The sequence below is a fragment of the Aspergillus sydowii genome (genome assembly GCF_001890705.1).
Source record: "Aspergillus sydowii CBS 593.65 unplaced genomic scaffold ASPSYscaffold_4, whole genome shotgun sequence".
Classification (NCBI taxonomy): Eukaryota; Fungi; Ascomycota; class Eurotiomycetes; order Eurotiales; family Aspergillaceae; genus Aspergillus; species Aspergillus sydowii.
The window spans coordinates 2,123,764-2,144,971 of NW_024467862.1; the positions used below are offsets into that span (position 1 = coordinate 2,123,764).

At 52.7% G+C, this 21,208-nt stretch overlaps 8 protein-coding genes across 8 annotated transcripts; 6 read left to right on the forward strand and 2 right to left on the reverse strand.

Annotated features, from left to right (window-relative positions):
• Positions 1 to 73: 73 nt before the first annotated feature.
• Positions 74 to 3,602, reverse strand: ASPSYDRAFT_57558 (uncharacterized protein; the record flags this gene model as incomplete). Its single annotated transcript, XM_040849387.1, has 7 exons — positions 74 to 576; positions 681 to 1,215; positions 1,593 to 1,817; positions 1,958 to 2,155; positions 2,207 to 2,649; positions 2,702 to 3,088; positions 3,140 to 3,602. 7 exons carry the CDS (start codon positions 3,600 to 3,602, stop codon positions 74 to 76), a joined length of 2,754 nt encoding a protein of 917 aa, XP_040703909.1.
• A 1,470-nt stretch (positions 3,603 to 5,072) lies between these two features.
• ASPSYDRAFT_44508 (thiolase family protein) lies at positions 5,073 to 6,704 on the forward strand. Its single transcript, XM_040846860.1, has 2 exons — positions 5,073 to 6,062; positions 6,115 to 6,704. The coding sequence occupies exons 1-2, from the start codon at positions 5,299 to 5,301 to the stop codon at positions 6,554 to 6,556; spliced, it is 1,206 nt and encodes a 401-aa protein (XP_040703910.1). The 5' UTR covers positions 5,073 to 5,298; the 3' UTR covers positions 6,557 to 6,704.
• A 42-nt stretch (positions 6,705 to 6,746) lies between these two features.
• Positions 6,747 to 8,243, forward strand: ASPSYDRAFT_57560 (class-II fumarase/aspartase family protein; the record flags this gene model as incomplete). Its single annotated transcript, XM_040849388.1, has 2 exons — positions 6,747 to 6,887; positions 6,957 to 8,243. The coding sequence occupies 2 exons, from the start codon at positions 6,747 to 6,749 to the stop codon at positions 8,241 to 8,243; spliced, it is 1,428 nt and encodes a 475-aa protein (XP_040703911.1).
• Positions 8,244 to 8,549: 306 nt separating this feature from the next.
• On the forward strand, positions 8,550 to 10,265 carry ASPSYDRAFT_201313 (uncharacterized protein; the record flags this gene model as incomplete). The annotated part of the gene is made up of 4 exons (XM_040843797.1): positions 8,550 to 8,850; positions 8,904 to 9,541; positions 9,592 to 9,946; positions 10,021 to 10,265. 4 exons carry the CDS (start codon positions 8,550 to 8,552, stop codon positions 10,263 to 10,265), a joined length of 1,539 nt encoding a protein of 512 aa, XP_040703912.1.
• An 833-nt stretch (positions 10,266 to 11,098) lies between these two features.
• ASPSYDRAFT_88990 (FTFMHR domain-containing protein) lies at positions 11,099 to 13,984 on the forward strand (the record flags this gene model as incomplete). The annotated part of the gene is made up of 7 exons (XM_040852095.1): positions 11,099 to 11,174; positions 11,227 to 11,281; positions 11,335 to 12,457; positions 12,504 to 12,626; positions 12,673 to 12,723; positions 12,772 to 12,896; positions 12,943 to 13,984. The coding sequence occupies 7 exons, from the start codon at positions 11,099 to 11,101 to the stop codon at positions 13,982 to 13,984; spliced, it is 2,595 nt and encodes an 864-aa protein (XP_040703913.1).
• Positions 13,985 to 14,200: 216 nt separating this feature from the next.
• On the forward strand, positions 14,201 to 15,230 carry ASPSYDRAFT_44512 (uncharacterized protein). The gene has a single exon (XM_040846861.1). The coding sequence runs from the start codon at positions 14,215 to 14,217 to the stop codon at positions 14,884 to 14,886; it is 672 nt and encodes a 223-aa protein (XP_040703914.1). The 5' UTR covers positions 14,201 to 14,214; the 3' UTR covers positions 14,887 to 15,230.
• A 90-nt stretch (positions 15,231 to 15,320) lies between these two features.
• On the reverse strand, positions 15,321 to 19,684 carry ASPSYDRAFT_78351 (uncharacterized protein). Its single transcript, XM_040850949.1, has 7 exons — positions 18,639 to 19,684; positions 18,294 to 18,588; positions 17,462 to 18,246; positions 17,379 to 17,414; positions 16,848 to 16,889; positions 16,650 to 16,775; positions 15,321 to 16,551 (listed from the first exon to the last, which is right to left on the reverse strand). The coding sequence occupies exons 1-7, from the start codon at positions 19,506 to 19,508 to the stop codon at positions 15,544 to 15,546; spliced, it is 3,162 nt and encodes a 1,053-aa protein (XP_040703915.1). The 5' UTR covers positions 19,509 to 19,684; the 3' UTR covers positions 15,321 to 15,543.
• Positions 19,685 to 19,895: 211 nt separating this feature from the next.
• ASPSYDRAFT_44515 (Eukaryotic translation initiation factor eIF-5A) lies at positions 19,896 to 21,119 on the forward strand. The gene is made up of 4 exons (XM_040846862.1): positions 19,896 to 19,971; positions 20,214 to 20,480; positions 20,534 to 20,666; positions 20,724 to 21,119. Exons 1-4 carry the CDS (start codon positions 19,960 to 19,962, stop codon positions 20,792 to 20,794), a joined length of 483 nt encoding a protein of 160 aa, XP_040703916.1. The 5' UTR covers positions 19,896 to 19,959; the 3' UTR covers positions 20,795 to 21,119.
• The last annotated feature ends 89 nt before the right edge of the window (positions 21,120 to 21,208 follow it).

Genomic DNA, 21,208 nt, shown 5'->3' on the forward strand with positions numbered 1-21,208 from the left:
CTCTGTACATGGCTATATACAACTCATCACCCTCACCTTCTATGATTCAGATATCTTCATAAAATTTATTCTATCAAGAAACAACCTTCTCCCCTCTCAACTCCTGGATCTCCCCCTGACTAAACCCAATCTCCCCCAAAATCTCATCCGTATGCTCTCCCAGCAGCGGCGGCGGCCGTCTCACACTCGGCTCCGCCCTCGAATACTTCACCGGCGGACTAATAACCTTGATCGGACCACAAGCCGGATGCGCAATCGTCTGCACCATCCCTCTCGCCTGGACATGTTCATGCTCCATAGTCTGCTTCACATCGTTAACAACAGCGAAGGGGAGTCCGCTCCCCTCGAAGCGTTTCGTCCATTCAGATGTTGTAGATTTGCGTGTTTCCGCCTCGATTAGCGTTTCCAGCGCGGTGCGGTTCGTCACTCTGTCTGTGTTTGTGAGGAAGCGCGGGTCGCTGGCCCATTCTGGTTTCTGGAGTCGTGTACATAGAATGTTGAAGAGGCGGTCGTTTGCGCCGCCGACGAAGATGTCGCCGTCTTTCGTGGCGAAGGATTGGTAGGGGACGACGGATGCTGAAACAACCATATTAGCAAATCACACCTCTCTTCCTCACGACGAAAACACTCAAGTGAAAAATCAGACAGGGAAAGAAGGAAAGCGGGAAAAAAAAACATACGATGCGCAGTCCCCCACCGTCCCGTATCCTTCTGCCCCGAAACCAACACGCTCTCACCCATATTCGCCAGCGTCGCAACCTGGCAATCACTCAGGCAAACATCCAAATGCTGCCCTTCCCCCTTCCCACCTGTCCCATCTCCAGGCTCAACACTCTGACTCCTCGCCCACAACGCCGCAAGAATACTCTGCACAGCATACAACCCAGTCGTCAAATCCGTAACCGCAACACCAACCTTCACCGGCGGTCCATCCCTACTCCCCGTCAAATGCGCAAGTCCAAACTCCGCTTCGACCATAACGTCGAATCCCGGACGGTTGCTGTACGGTCCTGTCTGGCCATAGCCTGTGATGGAGGTGTAGATTAGGGAGGGGTTGATCTTGGATAGCGTCTCGTAGTCCAGGGCGTATTTCTGCAGGTTGTTCGGGAGGTAGTTCTCGACAAGGATGTCGGCTTCTTTCGCGAGTTTGTGCAGGATGGATTGACCTGAGGGCGTTGCGAAGGAGAGGGCTAGGCTGCGTTTGTTGCGGTTTACCTTTTTTCGCCATGGGTGTTAGTTAGTTTACTACTCTGTCTAGGTCTGTCTCTAGGAAGGCTTGGGCGCCGCGGCGCCCAGCGGGCGGTCGCGTACAGAAAGGTAATATGCACTCTCGCCATTTCCTTCTCGGCCGTCGATATAGGGTGCGTAGGGAGGACCCCAGGCGCGCGTGTCATCGCCGCGGACCGGGTGTTCGATTTTAATAATGTCTGCGCTGAGGGCTCGGTCAGCATTTGTATCCTTTTCTGGTCTGGCGTATTATTGGAAAACAAGTACCTACCCCAGATCACCTAGTATTTGGGTACAGTATGGCTGTTTGGCTTGTTAGTTATATACAAATCTTATGAGATACCGTATGCGAGACGGAACCATACCCCTGCAAGGACGCGACTGAGATCGAGCACTTTTAAACCCGCGAGTGGGAGTTTCTTGCTCTTGTTCTTGGTGTTGCTGGCTGTGGCCAGGGCGCGGATGGCGATGCCATTGGGCTTGAATAATGGGAGGGAGAGTCGGGTGAGCATGTCGACTACTTGATAGTTGATGCTATTCGAGAGAGAGTTTGGATTTATTGATTTTGGAGAAGTTTTGGCGTTGCCCCACTGGTGGGTTCGGACCCCACATTTCTTCTACTGTATACGTGCGGAGAAGCTGAAGAGGAAGTTGAACAGGAGGAAATTTTTATTCAAAACTAGGTATCATATATACAGATTTATAGCATCGGCTTCAGGTCAGCCGCAACCTTGAACGGAGCTTCCGTCTTGCTGCGGATCTCATCGACGGTCACGCCCTCGGCGTGCTCGACAAGGGTGAGGCCGTCGGTCGTGCTGACCTCGAAGACGGCGAGGTCGGTGATGATCTTAGACACGCAGCGGGGGCCGGTCAGAGGGAACGAGCACTGGGACAGAATCTTGGGGTTGCCCTTCTTATCGGTGTGTTCCTGCGTTTGTTAGCATCGCGGCTTTTACCATTCAGGTGGAAGAAAACGTACCATAGTGACAATAACCTTGGTCTTCTCGGGGTTGGCGACCAGGTCCATGGCACCGCCAACACCCTTGACCTTACCGGGAAGCATGAAGTTGGCGAGATCTCCGTGCTGGCTGACTTGCAGAGCACCAAGCATGGTCAGGTCGATGCGGCCAGCGCGGATCATGCCGAAACTCTCGTGGGATCCAAACAGAGAAGCACCCTTGCTCAGAGTGACAGTCTCCTTTCCAGGGTTGATAAGGTCGGGGTCCTCCTCGCCGGGGCGGGGGTAGCCGCCCAGACCGAGGATACCGTTCTCAGCCTGCAGGAAGACTTCGACGCCTTCGGGGAGGTACGAGGGAGCGATAAGAGGCATTCCGATACCGAGGTTGACATACATGCCGTCCTTGAATTCCTTGGCGGCACGCTTGACGATGCGTTCACGACGGGCAGTGGCCTCGCCAGAGCCTAGAAAGTATTAGCATTTTCCCAAAGCATCTCACAGATTCGGCAAACTTACCAGCCTGGAGCATCTCGCTGGGGTCCTTGGCGAAGGTGAGCTTTTCAATCTGCTTCTTTTCCTTGCTCTGGATAACCTTGTTGACGTAGATGGCCTGAAGGTGGATTTCCTCGGGGCGGAGCTCGCCGACCTCGACGATCTGGTCGGCTTCGACGATGGTGTACTTGGCGTTCTTGCCCATGGCCTCGTTGAAGTTGTTCTGAGCCTTGCGGAACTGACAGTTGCCGAGCTTGTCGGCCTTGTCAGCCTTGATCAGAGCGTAGTCACCGAAAATCGATTCTTCCATGATGTAAGCCTTGCCGTTGAACTCGCGGGTTTCCTTGGGCTTGGAGTATTCCGCGACCGTTCCGTCCTTGTTGTAGCGCACGGGGAGTTCACCAGTTTGTACTACAGGAATTAGACTCATTACTTGAAAGATACATTTAAAGATAAACCTACCGATAGTTCCATAAGCAGCAGGGGTGTAGAAAGCAGGGACACCAGCGGCACCGGCAGCGCATTTTTCAGCAATGGTGCCCTGGGGGGTCAATTCCAGAGAGAGGTCGCCAGAGAGATACATCTTCTCAAAGACCTTGTTTTCGCCAATAAACGAAGCGATCATCTTACTGATCTGCTTCGACTCGAGCAGCTGGCCAAGACCAGCACCGGGCATACCGGCATTGTTGGAGACAACGGTCAGGTCCTTGATCTCGGGGCGATCACGGACAGCGTTGATCAGGGTGTTGGGGACACCGGAGAAACCGAAACCTCCCACCAGGATTGTGGAGGAGCCCTTCATGTCCGTGATAGCTTCAGCAGCGGTGTTGCAGCGCTTGTCGACAGCGGGTCGAGAGCATGAGGCGGAGAACTGCCGCCGCCAAACGGCGAACGGACGGACGACCGCAGGGACGGGTCGTGCCATGATGGAGGTCAATTCTGGGGAATTGAAGAGAGAAGAAAGAACGGAGGCATCTGGAAATAAAAGAGCTCCATGCTTGATCGGCTAGAGGCTAGTGGGGCTGATGCACTCGCCGCTGGGGAGAAGCCGACAAAGGGATTATCCGGCTTGACTTCTGCCGCCATCCGAAGTCGGTCTCCCCGTCGGCATCTGTGCTGATTAACCATCCCGTCGCCATACATTGGTGGTCTTTTATTGGTTGTAACTACGGATCCACCCTTCCTAGCGCCATCCCGGCTGGGGAGATCGGATGTGCGCTCTTCCGAGTCTGCCTGAGGCAGCTGTCCTTCAATAATACTGGAAAAGGGACTGAGACTCATGGTTAGCACGAAAATAAGCATGGCAACGTTCTGAAGGTGTCCGGCAGTGGTTGGCTGTCCGAAAGGTCTAGAACGGCTACAACAACTCATTGCCTTGCGTTGGTGGCGGGAGTATGGCTTCAGCGGTAAAGTCGAGAAACTGCGATGAACGGCCATTAAAGGATTGTTAAATCATGCAGAGCGCTACTCACAATGTTGAATCCATTAGAACTGGTAAATTGGACTGAATACTCACAGGGTCCATGCCGGGGTAAACGTGGTACAACCCGATATAACCCGAGTTAAGAATTGTTCGGTATGACAAGGGCACGGCCACGCATGCAAGTCCACGGTTCCATGTCTGCTAGTTACACTTTGTCTGGAAACCTACTTTGTTGACAGGAAAATTGACTTTTTCAAGTACCCATGTCAAAACTCAAATCTAGGGGCTCGAGACGCTGTCACGCTACGAAGCAATCACCGAAAGTTTGTATGTTAACTCATTTTCTGCGCAAAATAAAATGTACATTTCGCGAGCTTTAACCCCATGGTTCATTTTTATTAAACCACTAAGTGAATAACAAGTTATGCACATTGGTCGGGTCACCGAGCAGTAAACAAAGAATCTATACCTATATCTCAAGCATAGGCAATCGTCAGGCTAGACATCTCACGTTTCTCAACTGCCCTTGAGTTGGCATGATATTTGTGTAACTGTAAGTGGAGCTTGGGGTAACTTCTCGCTACGGCAAGATAACTCTCGGTCTTAGCAGTATGGTTGCTTGAACTGTTGGATTTCGGATGGAAAGAGTCTAGAACGGACGGTGGGCTTGATATTGGGATGTGGGGACTATGAACGATGGCCTTGAGCTTAAGGCCATGTTTATGGAGATAATTTGGGTTTCAGTGTACAGTTTAGCCCATGCAAGCGACCAAATAAAAATAAAATAAACAAAATTGTATACTATTAGGGCCCTGGTCACCCCGCGGTCACCCCACCCCAGCAATTGCCCCACTGTCAGCCTGCAACTCACCGTTCATTACTTCATTTTGATAACAGTCTGGATTGAGAGCTGTGCATGTGGGGTTCTCCGACTTAGGAGGTCACTAACTCACAATTGTACCAGCCTGCCGGAAACACTCGGATATACGGTATCAAGCTGTGTATGAGATCAGTCGGAAAAGCAGTCGGTAGATGGTGGGGCGACCCCACAACTCAAGCATTACACAACAGTCACCAACTAACACATACTCGAGAGAACACCGACATTTTCTCCGCACGACTCACCCAACATACCCTGTAACTCCTCTGATAAACACTATTTTACTTTTAACCAAAACCTCATAGCAACGCGCCAAAAATGTTCCGCAACGCGCTCACAAAAACCCCCCACGACATCGTCATCCTCTCATCCGTGCGCACCCCCATCACACGCGCCTTCAAGGGCGGATTCAAAGACAGCTACCCGGAGGAACTCCTGATCCCGGCCCTGCAATCCGCAATTCAGCGCGCGGGCATCCCCTTCTCCGCCGTCAACGACGTGCTGATCGGCAACGTGCTCGCAGAGCTGGGTTTCGCAAAGACAGGACGCACCGCGCTCAATGCAGCCGGGTTCCCCAACTCGACGACCTTCCATACGGTGAACCGTCAGTGCAGTAGTAGTTTGCAGGCGATTACGCATCTGGCGCATGCGATTGCGGTCGGCCAGATTGGGGTTGGGCTTGCCGGGGGTGCGGAGAGTATGAGTAGGAACTATAACCCGAGTCGGGGGATTCCGAGGGATGTTTCGCCGCTTGTGCTTGGCTCGGGGGTTAAGGATGCGCTGGACTGTCTTGTGCCGATGTTGAAGACGAGTGAGAATGTGGCGGAGCGGTATGGGGTTGGGAGGGCGGAGCAGGATGAGTTTGCGGCGGGGAGTCAGAGGAAGGCCGCTGAGGCGCAGGCCGGTGGAAGATTCAAGGAGGAGATTGTGCCTGTTAATGCGAGGAGAGTGGATGCCGAGACGGGGAAGGAGACGTTTGAGGTTGTGGATAGGGACGATGGAGTTAGGGCTGGGGTTACTCTTGAGAAGTTGGCGAAGCTGCAGCCTGTTTTGGAGGGAGGTTCATCTACAGCTGGGAATTCGTGAGTATTCTATTTATATCTTTACGATGGGCAAGTCTGTTAATACTGGTAGGTCGCAAATATCGGACGGGGCGTCTGCGACCATCCTGGCGAGTCGGGCGTGGGCTGAGGCACATGGACTCAAGCCGATTGCTCGCTTTGCAGGGACCCAAGTTGCAGGCTGTGCACCGGACGAGATGGGCGTTGGGCCGATTGATGCCATTCGCAACCTCTACAAGCACAGCGGTGTCTCGCAGAGCGATGTGGACATCTTTGAGCTGAACGAGGCGTTTGCCAGCCAGTCCATCCACTGCATCAGGGAGCTTGGTATCGATATGGCCAAGGTCAACCCGAACGGCGGTGCAATTGCCCTGGGACATCCAATTGGGGCTACAGGAGGACGCCAGACGGCGACGCTGCTTGCAGAACTGAGGAGACAGGACAAGGAGGTGGGGATTGTGAGCATGTGTGCCAGCACTGGGATGGGCGTGGCATCGCTGTTTATTCGGGAGTAATGGACATACCAAGTATATTGCACGATATAAAGCTACATTTCATAGTTCAAAACATAGTATGATAGTATAAAACAGGGCAGCCCCACAGAGCAACGAAGCTACCTCGTGGGGCCCCAGGTTCCATCCATATTTGAATCATCCTCGGTATTACTCTGGTAACTCTCACTATTCTTTTCACCATCAATTCATCATGTCCCTCTTCGCACAGCTCTCTCGTGCCTCGCGCCAACCGCTGCGTATCGCACGCATCCCCAGACGCAGCATTGGCTCCGTCAGTGCCATCGACTCCAGCATCTTCCGCACGCTCTTCGGCACAGACCAAATCCGCAAAGTACAACCCCTCTAAAATCCAAACCAGGAAAGAAAGAAAGAAAGAAAGAAAGCGATGCTAACAAACCAGGTCTTCGACGACGAAGCCTACATATCGCGGTGCATCGAAGCCGAAGCCGCGCTCGCCCGCGCCCAGTCCAAATGCGCCGTAATCCCCTCGCACATCGGATCCCTCGTCACAAGCAAAGTGCTCGACTCCTCGTCCCTTGACATGGAGCGTCTCCGCCGCGAGACCGAGATAGTCGGGTATCCGATCCTGCCGCTCGTGCGGCAGCTCTCTGCCATGTGCGGCGCCGACGCAGGCAAGTACGTGCACTGGGGCGCGACGACACAGGATATCATGGATCTGGCCAGTGTGCTGCAGATGAAGGCCGGGCTGGAAATTGTGGAGGGGCTGCTGGGGGATATTATCAGTATCCTGCGTGGATTATCTGTTCGGTATCGCGATACGCCCATGGCCGGGCGGACGCATCTCCAGCACGCGCTTCCGGTGACGTTTGGGTATAAGTGTGCGGTTTGGCTATCTGGGTTCCAGAGACACCAGGCCCGGCTGGCGCAGTTGAAGGAGCGGGCGTTGCTGGTGCAGTTTGGGGGCGCGGCGGGCTCGCTTGCGTCGCTGGGCGATGGCGATGATGGGATCCGTGTGCGCAGGGCGTTGGCGGAGGAATTGGGTCTTATTGACCCGCCTATTACGTGGCATGTAGCGAGGGATGGGGTTGCGGAGGTGACGAACTATCTTGCGCTGTTGGGCGGGTCCATGGGCAAGCTGGCGCTTGATGTGATTATCATGTCGTCGAACGAGCTTGGGGAGGTGTCTGAGCCGTTTGTGCCGCATCGGGGCGCGTCGAGTACGATGCCGCAGAAGCGGAATCCGATCTCGTCGGAGGTGATCCTGGCGGCGTCCAAGGTGTTGCGCTCGAATGCGGGCCTGGTGCTTGATGGGATGGTTGCGGACTTTGAGAGAGCCAGTGGGCCGTGGCATCTGGAGTGGGTTGCGGTGCCAGAGAGCTTTGTGCTGGCTGTTGGGGCCCTGGAGCAGACCAAGTTTGCGCTGGGGGGATTGTGTGTGCATTCGGAGGCTATGTTGAAGAATCTACACTCTACAAGGGGGCTGATTGTGGCGGAGGCGGTTATGATGGGCCTTGCGCCGTTTGTGGGCAGGCAGAGAGCGCATGATATTGTATATGAGGCCTGTCGGGAGAGTATTGAGAACGGAGTGAGCCTGGAGGAGGAGCTGCTAAAGAAGACAGAGGTGACGGAGAAGATGAACGCAGAGAGGGTCAGAGAGCTTTGTGACCCTGTCAACTATCTGGGGGCGTCGGGGAGAATGGTGGACGATGTTCTGGCTGTTGATTAGTTGATTAAGTATTATATTATTGCTAGTTATAGAAATGCATGTAGTTAGGGACCAGTCTGTATAGCTTCAATTAGGGTTATGCTCTCCACATCGCCCCGCAAACACCATCCAGAACGAGCTTCCGTGATATCATGCGCTCAATCCACATGGAGCTCTGGTTCCATGAACTGCTCCCGCTTAACCTCAGCCAAACCCAATATGTGGGCCATACCTGCTCCACATTGTCATTAACCCGGAGCTGCTTATATCTACACCTAGTCTGTGTTTACTGCTCAACTCAACTCTTATCACACAACTCACATCACAATGGCCGCCCCTCCAATTAAAGAACGCACTCCTATCAAGGACCTGCAAAAGGTCTTCCACTACACCGACACCATGACCCGCAAACCAACCCGCGACAACGACCCATACGAGTACATGGCCGGGTTCGGCAACAGACACCAGTCCGAGGTGATTCCAGGCACGCTACCTGCTGGTCAGAATAACCCCCAGGCCCCCAGATTCGGCCTATACACGGAGGGCATCACATACTCGGCGTTTACGGCACCCCGGCATTCGAATTTCAGTACTTATATGTACCGCGTTAGGCCGGCTGCTGCTCACAGTATGTCCTAGCCCTACGTTTACTTTGCTTTTTAGGTAACTAATTTGTGGCAGATGGATACAAGACCAACATCCAGCACAAGGCAGATATCGAGAACTGCTTCCTAACGCTTAACCCGCGGGTCGCTACGTTAGCAGAGCAGGGCGAGTGGGCTCCCTTCCCCCTACCCAAGGAAGACGAGAAGATCGACTTTGTGGATGGACTGCACACTATCGGTGGAAGTGGCGATCCGAATCTGCGTGAGGGCATCGCGTTATACGTCTTCATGATCAATGCCGACATGGACCACCGAGCCTTCTGCAATACAGACGGTGACTTCCTTATAGTAGCGCAGCTGGGAAACTTGGATATCCAAACCGAGCTGGGGATGTTATTCGTCCAACCTGGCGAGATCTGTGTGATCCCACGCGGCATCCGCTTTGCTGTGCGCTTGGGCCCCGGCCATTCTGCTGCGAGGGGTTATATCACTGAGGTATGGGGTTCTCGATGGGAACTCCCTGACTTGGGCCCGCTTGGTGGCCATGGGCTTGCGAATCCAAGGGATTTCTTGCATCCCGTTGCGCACATTGATGAGAATTTGCATGAGGATTGGACCGTCGTTAATAAGGCGAATGGACTTTACAATGCCCTTGAGCAGGATCATAGCCCGTTTGATCTTGTTGCGTGGCATGGGAATGTCGTTCCTTACAAGGTACCTTAAACCTCCCCAAGCCAGTCCGCCTCAACTAAGACAATATCTAGTACGACCTGACCAAATTCTCCTCCCAAAACGCAACCTCTATCGACCACACCGACCCCTCCGTGAACTGCGTCCTTACAGCTCCCTCACGCGACCCCGTCACCCCTCTCGCCGACTTCCTCTGGTTCGGCCCCCGCTGGGACGTCGCCTCGAACACCTTCCGCCTGCCTTACTTCCACCGCAACTCGGCGACGGAGTTCCTGGCATCTTTGTATGGGAATGGTCTCGGCCGGTCCGACGACTTTTTACCCGGCGGTGGGAGTGTAGAGATCAGTCACACGCCGCATGGGAATTTCAGTCCGGAGTATGTCTGGGAGAGTAGAGAGCAGATTAACGAGCCGAGGAGGATCTTGGAGAGTATGTCCATGCCTTTCATTCTTACCCCTTTTGTAGAAAAAATGAGAACGTGCCGGTGGCTAATATGGCACTAGATCAAATGACCATTATGGTTGAGAGCAGCCGGTCGTTCCTCTTCACCGAGTATGCGCGCTCTGGCTGTGGTGTGTTTAAAGACCAGGGCACGGATCCAAGCGTCTGGGATGCCCTTCCAGATAAGTTTTCGTCTTATCCGAATATCCAGGAGATACTGCGGCAGGTGAAAAAGGACAAGCAGGAGAGGAAAGAGCGGTTGGAGGTGTTTTACGATGATGAGCGGTTGGCTGACCTGGTGAAGTGATTTGGTTGATATTTAAGCGGGAATATTCCATTCATTGTTCCTTTGATCAAAACTAAATTTGCGTTGAGAGCTTCAAACTGCTTATTATCGTATTCACTATGTTTGATTGCGTTAGCTCCAAACTATATATAGTGCTATGCTTCAGACAATGTACCACTGACTCGACACTTCACTACAACATCGACGTTCCAGCAAGACAACAAGAGTCGCGGAATAATTGAGCAACAATGCACCAACCATACCCCGATATCGATGCGAAGGAAGCGGACAATCGGGAGTTGACAGAAGAGAAACTGCCGGCGACTCCACCGGTGTAATCCGTGCATCGCGATCACGTGGATCCCAGCTGGAAGACGAATTGTTGGGACTGTCCAATTTTTATGAGGCCTCGTATTGTGCCCTTAATAATGATGACCAAGCCAGCGCCCTCGTCCATGGATAAGCTGCGAGTCAATTCAGGCCCATAATCGCGCGGCTGTGGTTGGCCCAGCTTGTTATTACCCCGGTTTTTTAGTTCCTCCCCGGGCATACCGGTACGGTGCGATACCGGGATCATCAGCCAAGCCCTGCCATTTGGCTGACATTCCCCGTGCGCTGCCGGTCCCGTACGGTACTGGCGCTTTCCCCTCACCAGCTCAACTCTCCCGTCAACTTCTCCCGCTGCTCTTTTCGGCTTCACCGTTTGCTACAGTCCGTCACCTGCCGATATCTACGACCTACCTTCGAGCCTGTGCTGTCGCCAGGTGTCCCCCGGTTCCTCGCGCCGCGATATGCATCCGTCGCCATAGGCCCAATCACTTCTCACCCGTTCCTCGCCCTCACGCGAGTCCACCATGGTCATCCGAAAGTGCAACATCTGTGACCGCCGCTTCAAGAAGACGGAGCATTTCAAGCGCCATGAACGGTCGCGTGAGTCCTGCGACCCAACTGGCCCGCGCATTGCTAATATATACATCTTCAGACACCAAGGAAAAACCTTACGAGTGTAGCGTCTGCCACAAGCGATTTTCCCGCAGGTGGGTATCTCCACCTCAATGAGCTGGGTAAATTCCGTTGCTAATCCTGATAGCGATGTCCTGAGCCGCCACGCAAAAGGCCACAATACAAATGGAACAGCAGCCAACGGCACTTCAACACAGAGCCAGCCGCGCGCTCCATCAATCGCACAACCCTCCGCCAATTCCCAGCCGACGCCCGCATCCATTGACCCTTCCCGCTTCCTTCCAATGGATGCCGCCACCAATTCGCAATCGCCGCATAACCTCCCTGTCGCGCCGCGTGATATTTCGATTCCCGGCTCTTCGAATGTTCCGCCTTCGTCGTTGGACTTCCTCGCAGACATCTCCGCACACCATGGCCGGTCCGAGCCCGATGTCGGCTCCATGATGGTGGAAGAACAGCCGGCGTATTTTGGTTGGAATGAGATGGCCGCACCTCCGGGCCCCACGGCCATGGGCCATGCTACGACAGACCAACAGTCATACCGAACGCCGATGTTTGATGCAGTGCCGAACGACATGTTGCAGTTCTGGTTGGAACCGCGTGGAGATACGGGATCGCATCACGGGTCACTTGATATGATAGGCGATGCCAATTTCAGTCTAATAGGAGATAACGTTGCCATCACCCCGGAGCAGCAGGCCAGGCCCCAACCCGACGATCTCAGTGGAAAGACCACCGGTGATATTCCGAACGAGCGGTTTGCAAGGGTCCAGCGGTATTGGTTGGCTCCGTCGAACACCACCGGGCGCCTCATGAACAGTCTATGGCGGGACATTGCCTGTAGCGACGTGGACAATATCTTCTCTATGCATTCCTCTCACTCGTTCAGTAGCCCGTCCGGGCTGCTTCCCGGGTCCCGATACGGCCTGGACGAGGAGTGCCGCCAGCAGCTGCAAGCGGCGTTCGGCAGTGTCAGGATTGCCAGCGGTCAGCTACAATCGCCAAATAATGCGGTGTCGCCCACATCCAATTCAACATTTGGGGGCCGGCCTAGTTTCCCTCCGGCGGAGATCCTGGACATGGCGCTTGACTTGTACTTTCGCAATTTCCACCCTCTTGTTCCGTTTGTTCATGTTCCGACGTTTTCTGCAAAAAATACCCGTTTTCCGGTTTTATATGTCATGTGTCTTATTGGAATGATCATGCTGGGCACCAAAGGGACAACAACGTTTGTTTCAAAGAACTTTTCCGTAAGTCCGTTGCCTTGATTAATTGGCAATCGCTGACATTTGGCAGTTTGTTTTGGATAAAATCACTGCAGAACTAGCTAAATGCTCTGTTGGCGTTGAGAATACTATGGGCACCATGAACACTTTTGCAGCAGCATTTCTCTTTCTCAATCTGGCCGCTATGACAGGGGTAAGTTTATCTATTCCGGTTAGATTCTATCTGCTAATTGAAACAGGAAAAGGAGCATCTCGAAAAGTCGCAGATGCTGTATGTCAACCTCATGTCGGTAAGTATAAATTCTCCATCCAGTCTTTGCACCGCTAACGGACGATAGATTGCGCAACGACATGGACTCTTCTCAGCTACGGAAGGCCAAATCCTCGATATAACTCTCTTTGAAACGGTTCCCGATATTGACATCAGGTGGAAGACTTGGAGCAAGGTTGAATCGGTCAAACGGTAGGCTTTTCTAACCCATCTGTCTGGTTAAATGCTGACCTTTTAGGTTAATTACTGGGCTCCTGTTGTTGGACTCATGGTATTCCTCTTTCTTGTCAACTAGCCCTATTATCGTTCCCGATTCGATCCAACTCATTCTACCCTGCAATGAAGGCCTCTTCCGCGCAAATGGTTCAATGCGATGGATGCAGCTTGTCCGCAGCGGAAAGCGTCTTCTGATGCCAACCGTCATGACACCATCGGAAAATGTTACCGTGCCCGGGCTGGATAGTCCCGTGGACGATTTCTGCATCCCCGGCGTATTGGCGATGGTCCAGCTCCGCTTATCAGAAGCATACCACCGCCTTTTATCGAACAGGGCAAGCTACCCATTTGCGCCATGCCACACGTACGCCATGGACGGCCGTGCTCGTTGTTTGCCGTCGCTTCAACTGCAGATCGCAAATAAATATGGAGAGGTCCTTGAACGTCTCAATCCCAACGCCGCGATCATGTGGCATAATATATGCATGACACTCACGGCCGATACTCAAATATTTGACTTGGCCGCCGGGCGTGCAGGGCCGGGGCCTGCACGGAAAGCACTAGACGATATTGCGGCGTGGTCACAGACTCCGGCTGCTAGGAGGGCTTGTCTTCATGCGGCTCACATCTATAAAGCCATGACCAACCGGAAAGCTTCAGATCACACCATGTTCCACTCCGTCTTCTCCCTATTCTCAGCTGCGCTCGTCCTTGGTCTGTACATTTTCATGGTGCCGAATCCTAGTGAAGTCCAAGTCGGTGGAACCTCCATTGAACTACTCGACGATATCGATTGGGAGCGGGTCGGGACGGAGGGCTTCACCAGCTTCATGGAGCCTCGTGGGAGTCAGTCTTTCACACCGTCGGATGACCCAGCAGTGAACTTCATCCGCAATGGGGGTACGGTCTATTTCCGCGGCGTACCTTTCCAGGGAGGATACCAGTCTGCACGGCGGATTCTCCTGGACTACGCGGGCTTATTGAAAGATGCAGGGAAGTGGAGCGTACGCAAGTTCTCCTATGTACTTCACATCATGAGCGATGTTCTCATGGAAGTTGAGTAAGATGCCTGTCACCGTTCTGAATATGCAGCGCCGGACGTCTGCCATGAACAACCGTACAGGATACCTTACCAAAACACATTGGTCCCGACTTAATCAAGGAAGATGCGTCTAGCTGGCTGGACCAGCACATGCGTCCGTCTCCTTATAATGACTTCTCACGGCCATCAGTGTACGACTAAAAATTTATGAGATACCAATCAAAACTGATACACTATATGACCTCACTCGCTATGCCTTACTCTACACTAAATCAGACTTCGATCCCTCACCCGCGTATACAGCGTATCCAATTCGTCTGCCGAAGCATCAACCCCAGGCAACTCCACCGCATCCGCGTCCTCAAGCCCCGAACTCCCCCGCGGATCCCCCCAAAGCACCACCCTGGAACACCCATGATACTCCTCTCCATACCACAGCGCCTCCCCATGTCTATCCTCCCCCTCTCCCTCTCCATCTCCATGACTATTAACATCCCCCTCACTCCAAACCTGACACCGACATCCCTCCCCATCCGCAACCTCCATATCATCCCCCGGATTCCCCTCACGATACTTCCCCACGCAAAGCCCATTACACACCGCATTCGGCAGATGCAACACGTCCTCCAGCACAAGCTTATTCGGCCGATCGTCGTCCGGCGCCCGTCGCACTTTCAGCTCGACCGTACCCACGCCCAAAACGCGGTTCTTGTTTATCTTCCCCGGAGCTCGCCGGTAGGTTCGGAACGCGGAGCGGTTTTTGGCGTAGTGCATATTTCCTGGCACGAGGATCCAGTCCCAGCATCTGCTGCTGCTGCTGCTGCTGCTGCTGCTACCGCTACTACCGCTACTATTGATGCTGGTGTTGCTGCTGTTACTTTTGTTGCGTTTGTGGGTGTGGCTGGGTTTGGCGGCGGCGGGTAGGGGAGGGAGGGAGCTTGGTGGGTGCGCTATTGTTTTTGGGTGTGTTTCGGCCATGGTTTGTTATGGTATGTTGATTTTATCGATTCGAGTACGGTATGTCGAGTTGGGTGGAGTCGGATGGATGGTGTATCTATCTCGGCGGTTAAACGCAGCGAACGTGTCTAGACGTATTCGAGGCAAGGCGAGACGAGGAAACGAAGACGACTGGGTAGGAAACCTCCAGAATGGTAATTTGCGTATTATATGACTCCTTCTCTTTTGTCTTTCACTCAATATGTATGAGAGTTCGAATAATAGCTTCGGTCTCGACCTTATCGTGGCAAAGGTTCTAGAAGGCCGATGGCGGTATACTTTGCTGGTTCGGACGAGCGCACCCTGGGCCTCAGGCTGAAAACTGGAGCCGCTGGAATTAGAGTGAACAGATTGGATTGGGTCCCCCTTTTGATCTTGGGTCCGTTGAGGTGTTCCGGAACTTGTGGTTGTATATGTCTTGACGTCAGTTGTGGCAACGTTGACACGCGTTGTATTTAGGGCACAATGGGACATAGCATCCAAGAAAGCAAGCTTATGCTAAGCTTCTACCAAGATCATACGGGTCATATAGTCTAGCGAGTTGTCAAATACATAAAGCATGTCCCGCATATACAATGCGAGGAATCATTTATAGAGAATCCCATCCACAACTTCCGCAATGCTCAAGCAACTCGTTAACCCCGGACTCTCAATGCCCAGCAAATTCACAAATCCGGGGAAGCCTTCCTCCTCCTGGATGACGAAGTCCTGGAATCCCGCCCCTGTGTTCACTGCTCCCGCTTTAGACAGCTTCGGTCGAATCCCGCAGTAATCCAAATGGATCGCTTCGGGGTCAACGTTCGGCAAGTAAGCCTGGATCTCCGGGATCGCGAGTTGTAGTCGATCGGGGCTCGGCTTGAGATCATTCGGATTATCAACCCACTCCACATCTGGGCCGAAGCGTACCTGCCCGCCCATGTCGAGGGTGAGATGAGTTCCTAGACCACCTTGGCCTGGCAAAGTCGCTGGGTAAACAAGGACAGAGGGAGCGCCCGTTGGGAAGGAAGCGCCGTAGGAGAAGTACGTTCCCTTTGCGTAGAGTGGTTTCCTGTGCCGTTCAACGGGGAGAAGCATGTTGTTAACATCACAAGCGTAGTTCCCCGCACTGTTTATCAACGTCTCCGCGACAATGGACGTAGTAGACTCCTCTTCACCACCTCCTCCGGACCGTGCTGTAATCTTATACCCGCCTTTCCCACCATCCAAAGCTTCTATCCCGATCACCTGGGTAAGGAACGCACAGTCCCCACCTTTATCCTCCAAGTCCCCTTGTAAATATGTCATCAGCGAATGACTATCCACTATCCCCGTCGAGCTACTCTCCAGTATACCCGCGCGCCCGCGAACCTCCGGCTCACGACTCGCCGCTTCAGATTGCGAAAGCAAACGAGTCGGCACACCAAGCTGTTTCGCAAGCTCGTGTACTTTCAACGTAGCATCCCACTGTTCTTCATCCTGCGCGACGATCCATTTCTTCGTGTTCCGGTGGGGTATCCCATTCTTCGAACAGAGATCGTAGAGGAGGTGCTTGCCGCGAATGCAGAGCTCACCCTTTCGAGAGGAGGCGCCGTAGTACAGGCCGGCGTGAATCACCTATTTGGGCCCGCCAAGAATTGGCAGTGAGTCAGTCCAACATGTCCATGTCACTCCACTTGCAATAGGTGCGTTCGGTTTATGGGGTTGGAAGCTACCTCCGAGTTCCGGCTACTCGTCTCGGTCCCCGGCGCATCGTGTCGCTCAAGGAGAATCGTGGATGTATTCGGGCGCGAGGCTAATTGGCGTGCGACTGCAAGGCCAACAACACCGCCGCCGATAACCTATTGTAAAGCGGTAAGCTGGTCAGCTATGAGTTGTCGTTGATTGTGAGGTGAACGAGAATGGGGGCGTACTGCGTGGGTGACGTCTGCGGAGGACGCGCGGGTGGTGGAAAACTGGCGGCAGGGGAGACGAAGACTCGCGCGGACGGAGAGCCCTGCGCGGGTTGCCATTGGAAGATATCTTTGATTCAGGATATTGGGTGGTTAATCACGGTATCCTTCTCATTATATCACCGCGGACTGTTCAATTAATATAGATGGTCAAAGGGTGGCGGTGGTTGAATTCTCGGAGTTCAAAGTTGGGGAAGGTGGAGCCATAATCGGAGCCGATTGTGAGGAACAGGAAGGTAACTAAGGATGCAGACGAGCATTTCGGTGCCGAGTCGCGATAATATGCAGGGTATATACATTATCTACGGCTCAGCTATTCTATCACGAGACATTCAATATTATACAGGTGGTTAGCCGGCCAAGTTATCAGTGTCGCGTGTCTATATCCAGGTATGGCGCCCGTCTAGCTGCGCCGGCCCACGTTCTTCAGCATTTCGTCAAAGTGCTATCACGATTAGTTCCGCCATTCCTTCTTTGAAGAGCTAGACTCACCTGCTTCTGTTCAGTTGCTAGCTTGCCTTGCGTGTCCTACTCCAGTCAGTATGTTGGCCCCAGTGATCAGGGGATTTACGCACGCTAATAATCGTCAAGATCAATGAATAATTGTTGTAGAGGAACCGCTCCCGTCGCTTCGCATCTCCGCCAATCCGGCTGAGTTTGGTCAAGAGCCCGTCAAATTCAGTGGTCAACCGAGAGAGACTATTCGCTACGGGCTCGTCGTCGCCTGCTTCGCTGCTGAGCACGAGGATACCGTGCAGCAGCTGCCCAAAGCGCTGCGTGAGGAAATGTGGTGCGGATGATTGATTAAGGTCGTCGCCGCCAGCAAGAGACAAAGCAGATACTGCACTGCGGCCGGTGTTCCCGCCAATCCGTTTCAGCGACTCGCAATGGGCGTCCATGATTACTTGGAATCGGGGCCACAGTTGCATGTTGATTCCGTTGATATACGAGTCTGCCACAGGCACTTTCCGCCGTTGGAGCTCGAATGCTTGTTGTTGGTTCAATCGTACGCACATCAGTACGCCGAGTGAATCGGTGGTGTTCTCGATAAGCTGCTTTGTCAATCCCTGGCCCAGGGAAAAGACTGAACTAAATACCTCCAAAGCCTTTCGAGATATCTGTTGGAAGGACAAGGTCGAGAACATCTCAGTCATGAAGGAATATTCCGCTGAAACATTGTCCAGCAATGCGAGATTGAAGTTGCGGAAGGGAACTTCGATGCCGTGGAAAGATGAGTCCTCCTCCGCGAGGTACGAAGATATGGCCATCTGGTTACCGGTGCGTAAGATATCGACCCTTCTTCCTAGCGAGAAGGGATCGTGCGCGGCGGCGCCACCCCGGTTACCGGGGACCATGTTACCTGCAGCATGTTAGTCACATCATTTAGCCCAGATGGCAAATACGAACCAGCTTTTTGGGCATGGGGTTCCCCTCCTAGGACTTCGTTCCGGTCACTGGGGTAGAGTTTGATCTTCGATAATGCCTGAAGATAGCGCGTGAAGTGCGAGAGATAATACCAGCGCATGGTATTAATGTACGCCTGGGTAATTTCCGCTGCCAGGGTCGGATGAGCCCGTGACACGTAACTGTATAGATCTTTAAATTTGACCAAGCGCTGTTGCTGGATTATTTGAGCATTGATGTTCGGAGACCGTAGAGCGCGTACTTGAGAAACCAAATAATCTCGGATTCTCTCCACGGCCTATAATTATGAATTAGTATGCGCATATATGTGTTTTCAAATAAACTGACCTTCTTCTTCACATCCTCCAAAAGAGGTCGTACGTCGTCAATTGCTTTGGTAGAGCTAGAGCTGGCGATCTTGGCGTCTATACTGGCGGTTCTGGTCTCAAATTCGTTCAAAGCTTTGACCCAGTTTTCGTCAATAGGACCCTCAGCAATCATCCGTACAGCGGCTGGAGAGATACTGATCTCTTCCACCGCGGGCCCAAGTAATTGCTCGACATTTCTTCTGTTTCCCAGCATGGCGTTCAACTGAACGGACCGCGTTTGGAGTGTCTCAATCTCCGCTGAAACCGCACCTAGTTCGTTTTGAAAGTCGTTCAAGTACATTTCCACCGATTTAGATACGTCGTCGCAGCCGGAAATAGCGGAGTGCAACTCCTGGAACTTGTCTCTCTCTTTTTCGAATTGTTGAATTGTCTGTGGACCAATTTCACCGTTTACCGCTCTCTTCGTCTCAGGTTTCTGTACAAAGTCCTCCAAGCTTAAGCCTTCGAAGTCAATATCTTCCACCAACAGCGCTGGCTTCACGGCGCTTGGTTCGCGCGCGGGGTTCTCGGACTGAGACCCTACATTGTACTTCTTGATGATTCCATTCAATACATCGAGTGGATCGGCGACATCTAATGGCCGCGGGCTTGTAGTTGCATTCTGCTTCAAAGTCGACTCTTCGGGGACACGTGCGACTGCTGGCAAAGAAGTGGACGAGGTGCTCGGAGAAGGGGTAACCAGGGCGGACAGCGACGACCCTGGTCGACTGATTCCAGGGCGACTATTCGGACGATTTGGCGAGAGATGAGAGGCTGAGGATGATCTCTGGGGTATCGGAGAGGGACCGCGATCCGGTGTCGAGTGACCAGCGATGCGGTCGAGCCACATGTTGAGAGCAGCTGGAGCTTACGCGGAGAAGCTGCGGAGGGGTATTTATGAAGATATCATGTTAGTAGAAAAGCATCGGAGGACCAATCCGGGGCTAATGAGCGTCTGGATTGAGCCTGGCAAAAACGAGAGTATATGATAGAAGAGAAGCCCCCCGGTATAGCTCCAGGTTGTCCCCAAGGCCGGATAATCTGGCTCGATCTGGATATGTGACTATCGGAGAAACAGTCTAGAACCGGTTAGGGACGCACTAGCCCAATGTAGTCTAGCGATAAGACCCCGCCACAACAAGACGGGCGATTTGTCGATTTCTTTTCGTGAATTTCCCCTCTTCGACGCTGCCCTTCATTTTTTTCCTCTTCTCCTCTCTTCTTCAAACCAAACAACCACCTTCTCTTTCTTTTTGTCGTTTTACGAGTCTCTCTTGTGATTTCCTTTTGCATCTATCACCATGGCTGACGAGGTACTGTCCCCTCTTCTATCTACCTGCACGTTTCCGTTCAATTATACCCTTGTCCATCGCTCTGCAGCAGTCACTGGGCTCGAGGTGTCGGGATACAGAAGCCGGCCTCTACCCCACTCCCTCCCATGACTTGCATCGGAACGAAATCTCCAAGCGTCGCCGTCCAACAACATGTTGGAAGGTTTTGATATGCGATGGAACGAGCGATATGACGAGCAAGAGAACTAACGATTTGCATACAGCACCAAGAGACCTTCGAATCCGCCGATGCTGGCGCTTCGACCACCTACCCCATGCAGTGCTCTGCTCTGCGCAAGAACGGTCACGTTGTCATCAAGGGCCGTCCCTGCAAGATCGTCGATATGTCTACCTCCAAGACTGGTAAGCACGGTCACGCTAAGGTCCACCTCGTCGCCCTCGACATCTTCACCCAGAAGAAGTACGAAGATCTCAGCCCTTCCACCCACAACATGGATGTCCCCAACGTCAGCCGTCGCGAATACCAGCTCGTAAGTATCGATTGGCACAATTAAACATCTGGGCAAGTCCTAATATGCATTAGCTCGACGTCACCGATGACGGTTTCCTTTCTCTGATGGATGACAATGGCAGCACCAAGGACGATGTCAAGCTCCCTGAGGGTGAAGTTGGTGACAAGATCAACCAGATGTTCACCAACGAAGGCAAGGATTGCAGTAAGTCTCATCCGCCTTCTTTCCAAGCCTTCAGAATTCGGACACTTACATTTGTAGACGTTATTATCCTCACTGCCATGGGTGAGCAGGCCTGCATGGAAGTCAAGGAGGCTCCCGGTGCCAAATAAACAACCATAGTGTCTATCTACTGCCGCGCCAACCCATGCTTGTTTCAGAGGCGTGTTAATGTATTACCCTTAAACTGGAGGATGATGCTACGTTTTGGGCATAGTATGGCATGACTGATTTTTACTCCCATCAGTGTAGTCTTCGGTGTGCTTTGCGAGCAGATTTAGCATGCATTGGGCAGGTCAAGCATGCCTCTCCACGGGACAGTCCTTGAGTTCCGTGCCCTTACGATTGTTTGACGAATAAAAAATCCTCTTCTTGAAAGCCATCAAACCATCATTCTTTATGACGTAACCGTGCGAGGATGCGCTTGGGTAAACCTAGGTAGAAAAATTACCAAAAAGATTTCGACAAGAACGCCTCCATATAAAATAGTCAAAAACGGTTTTGGGTGTTTATGCATAGATTACTAA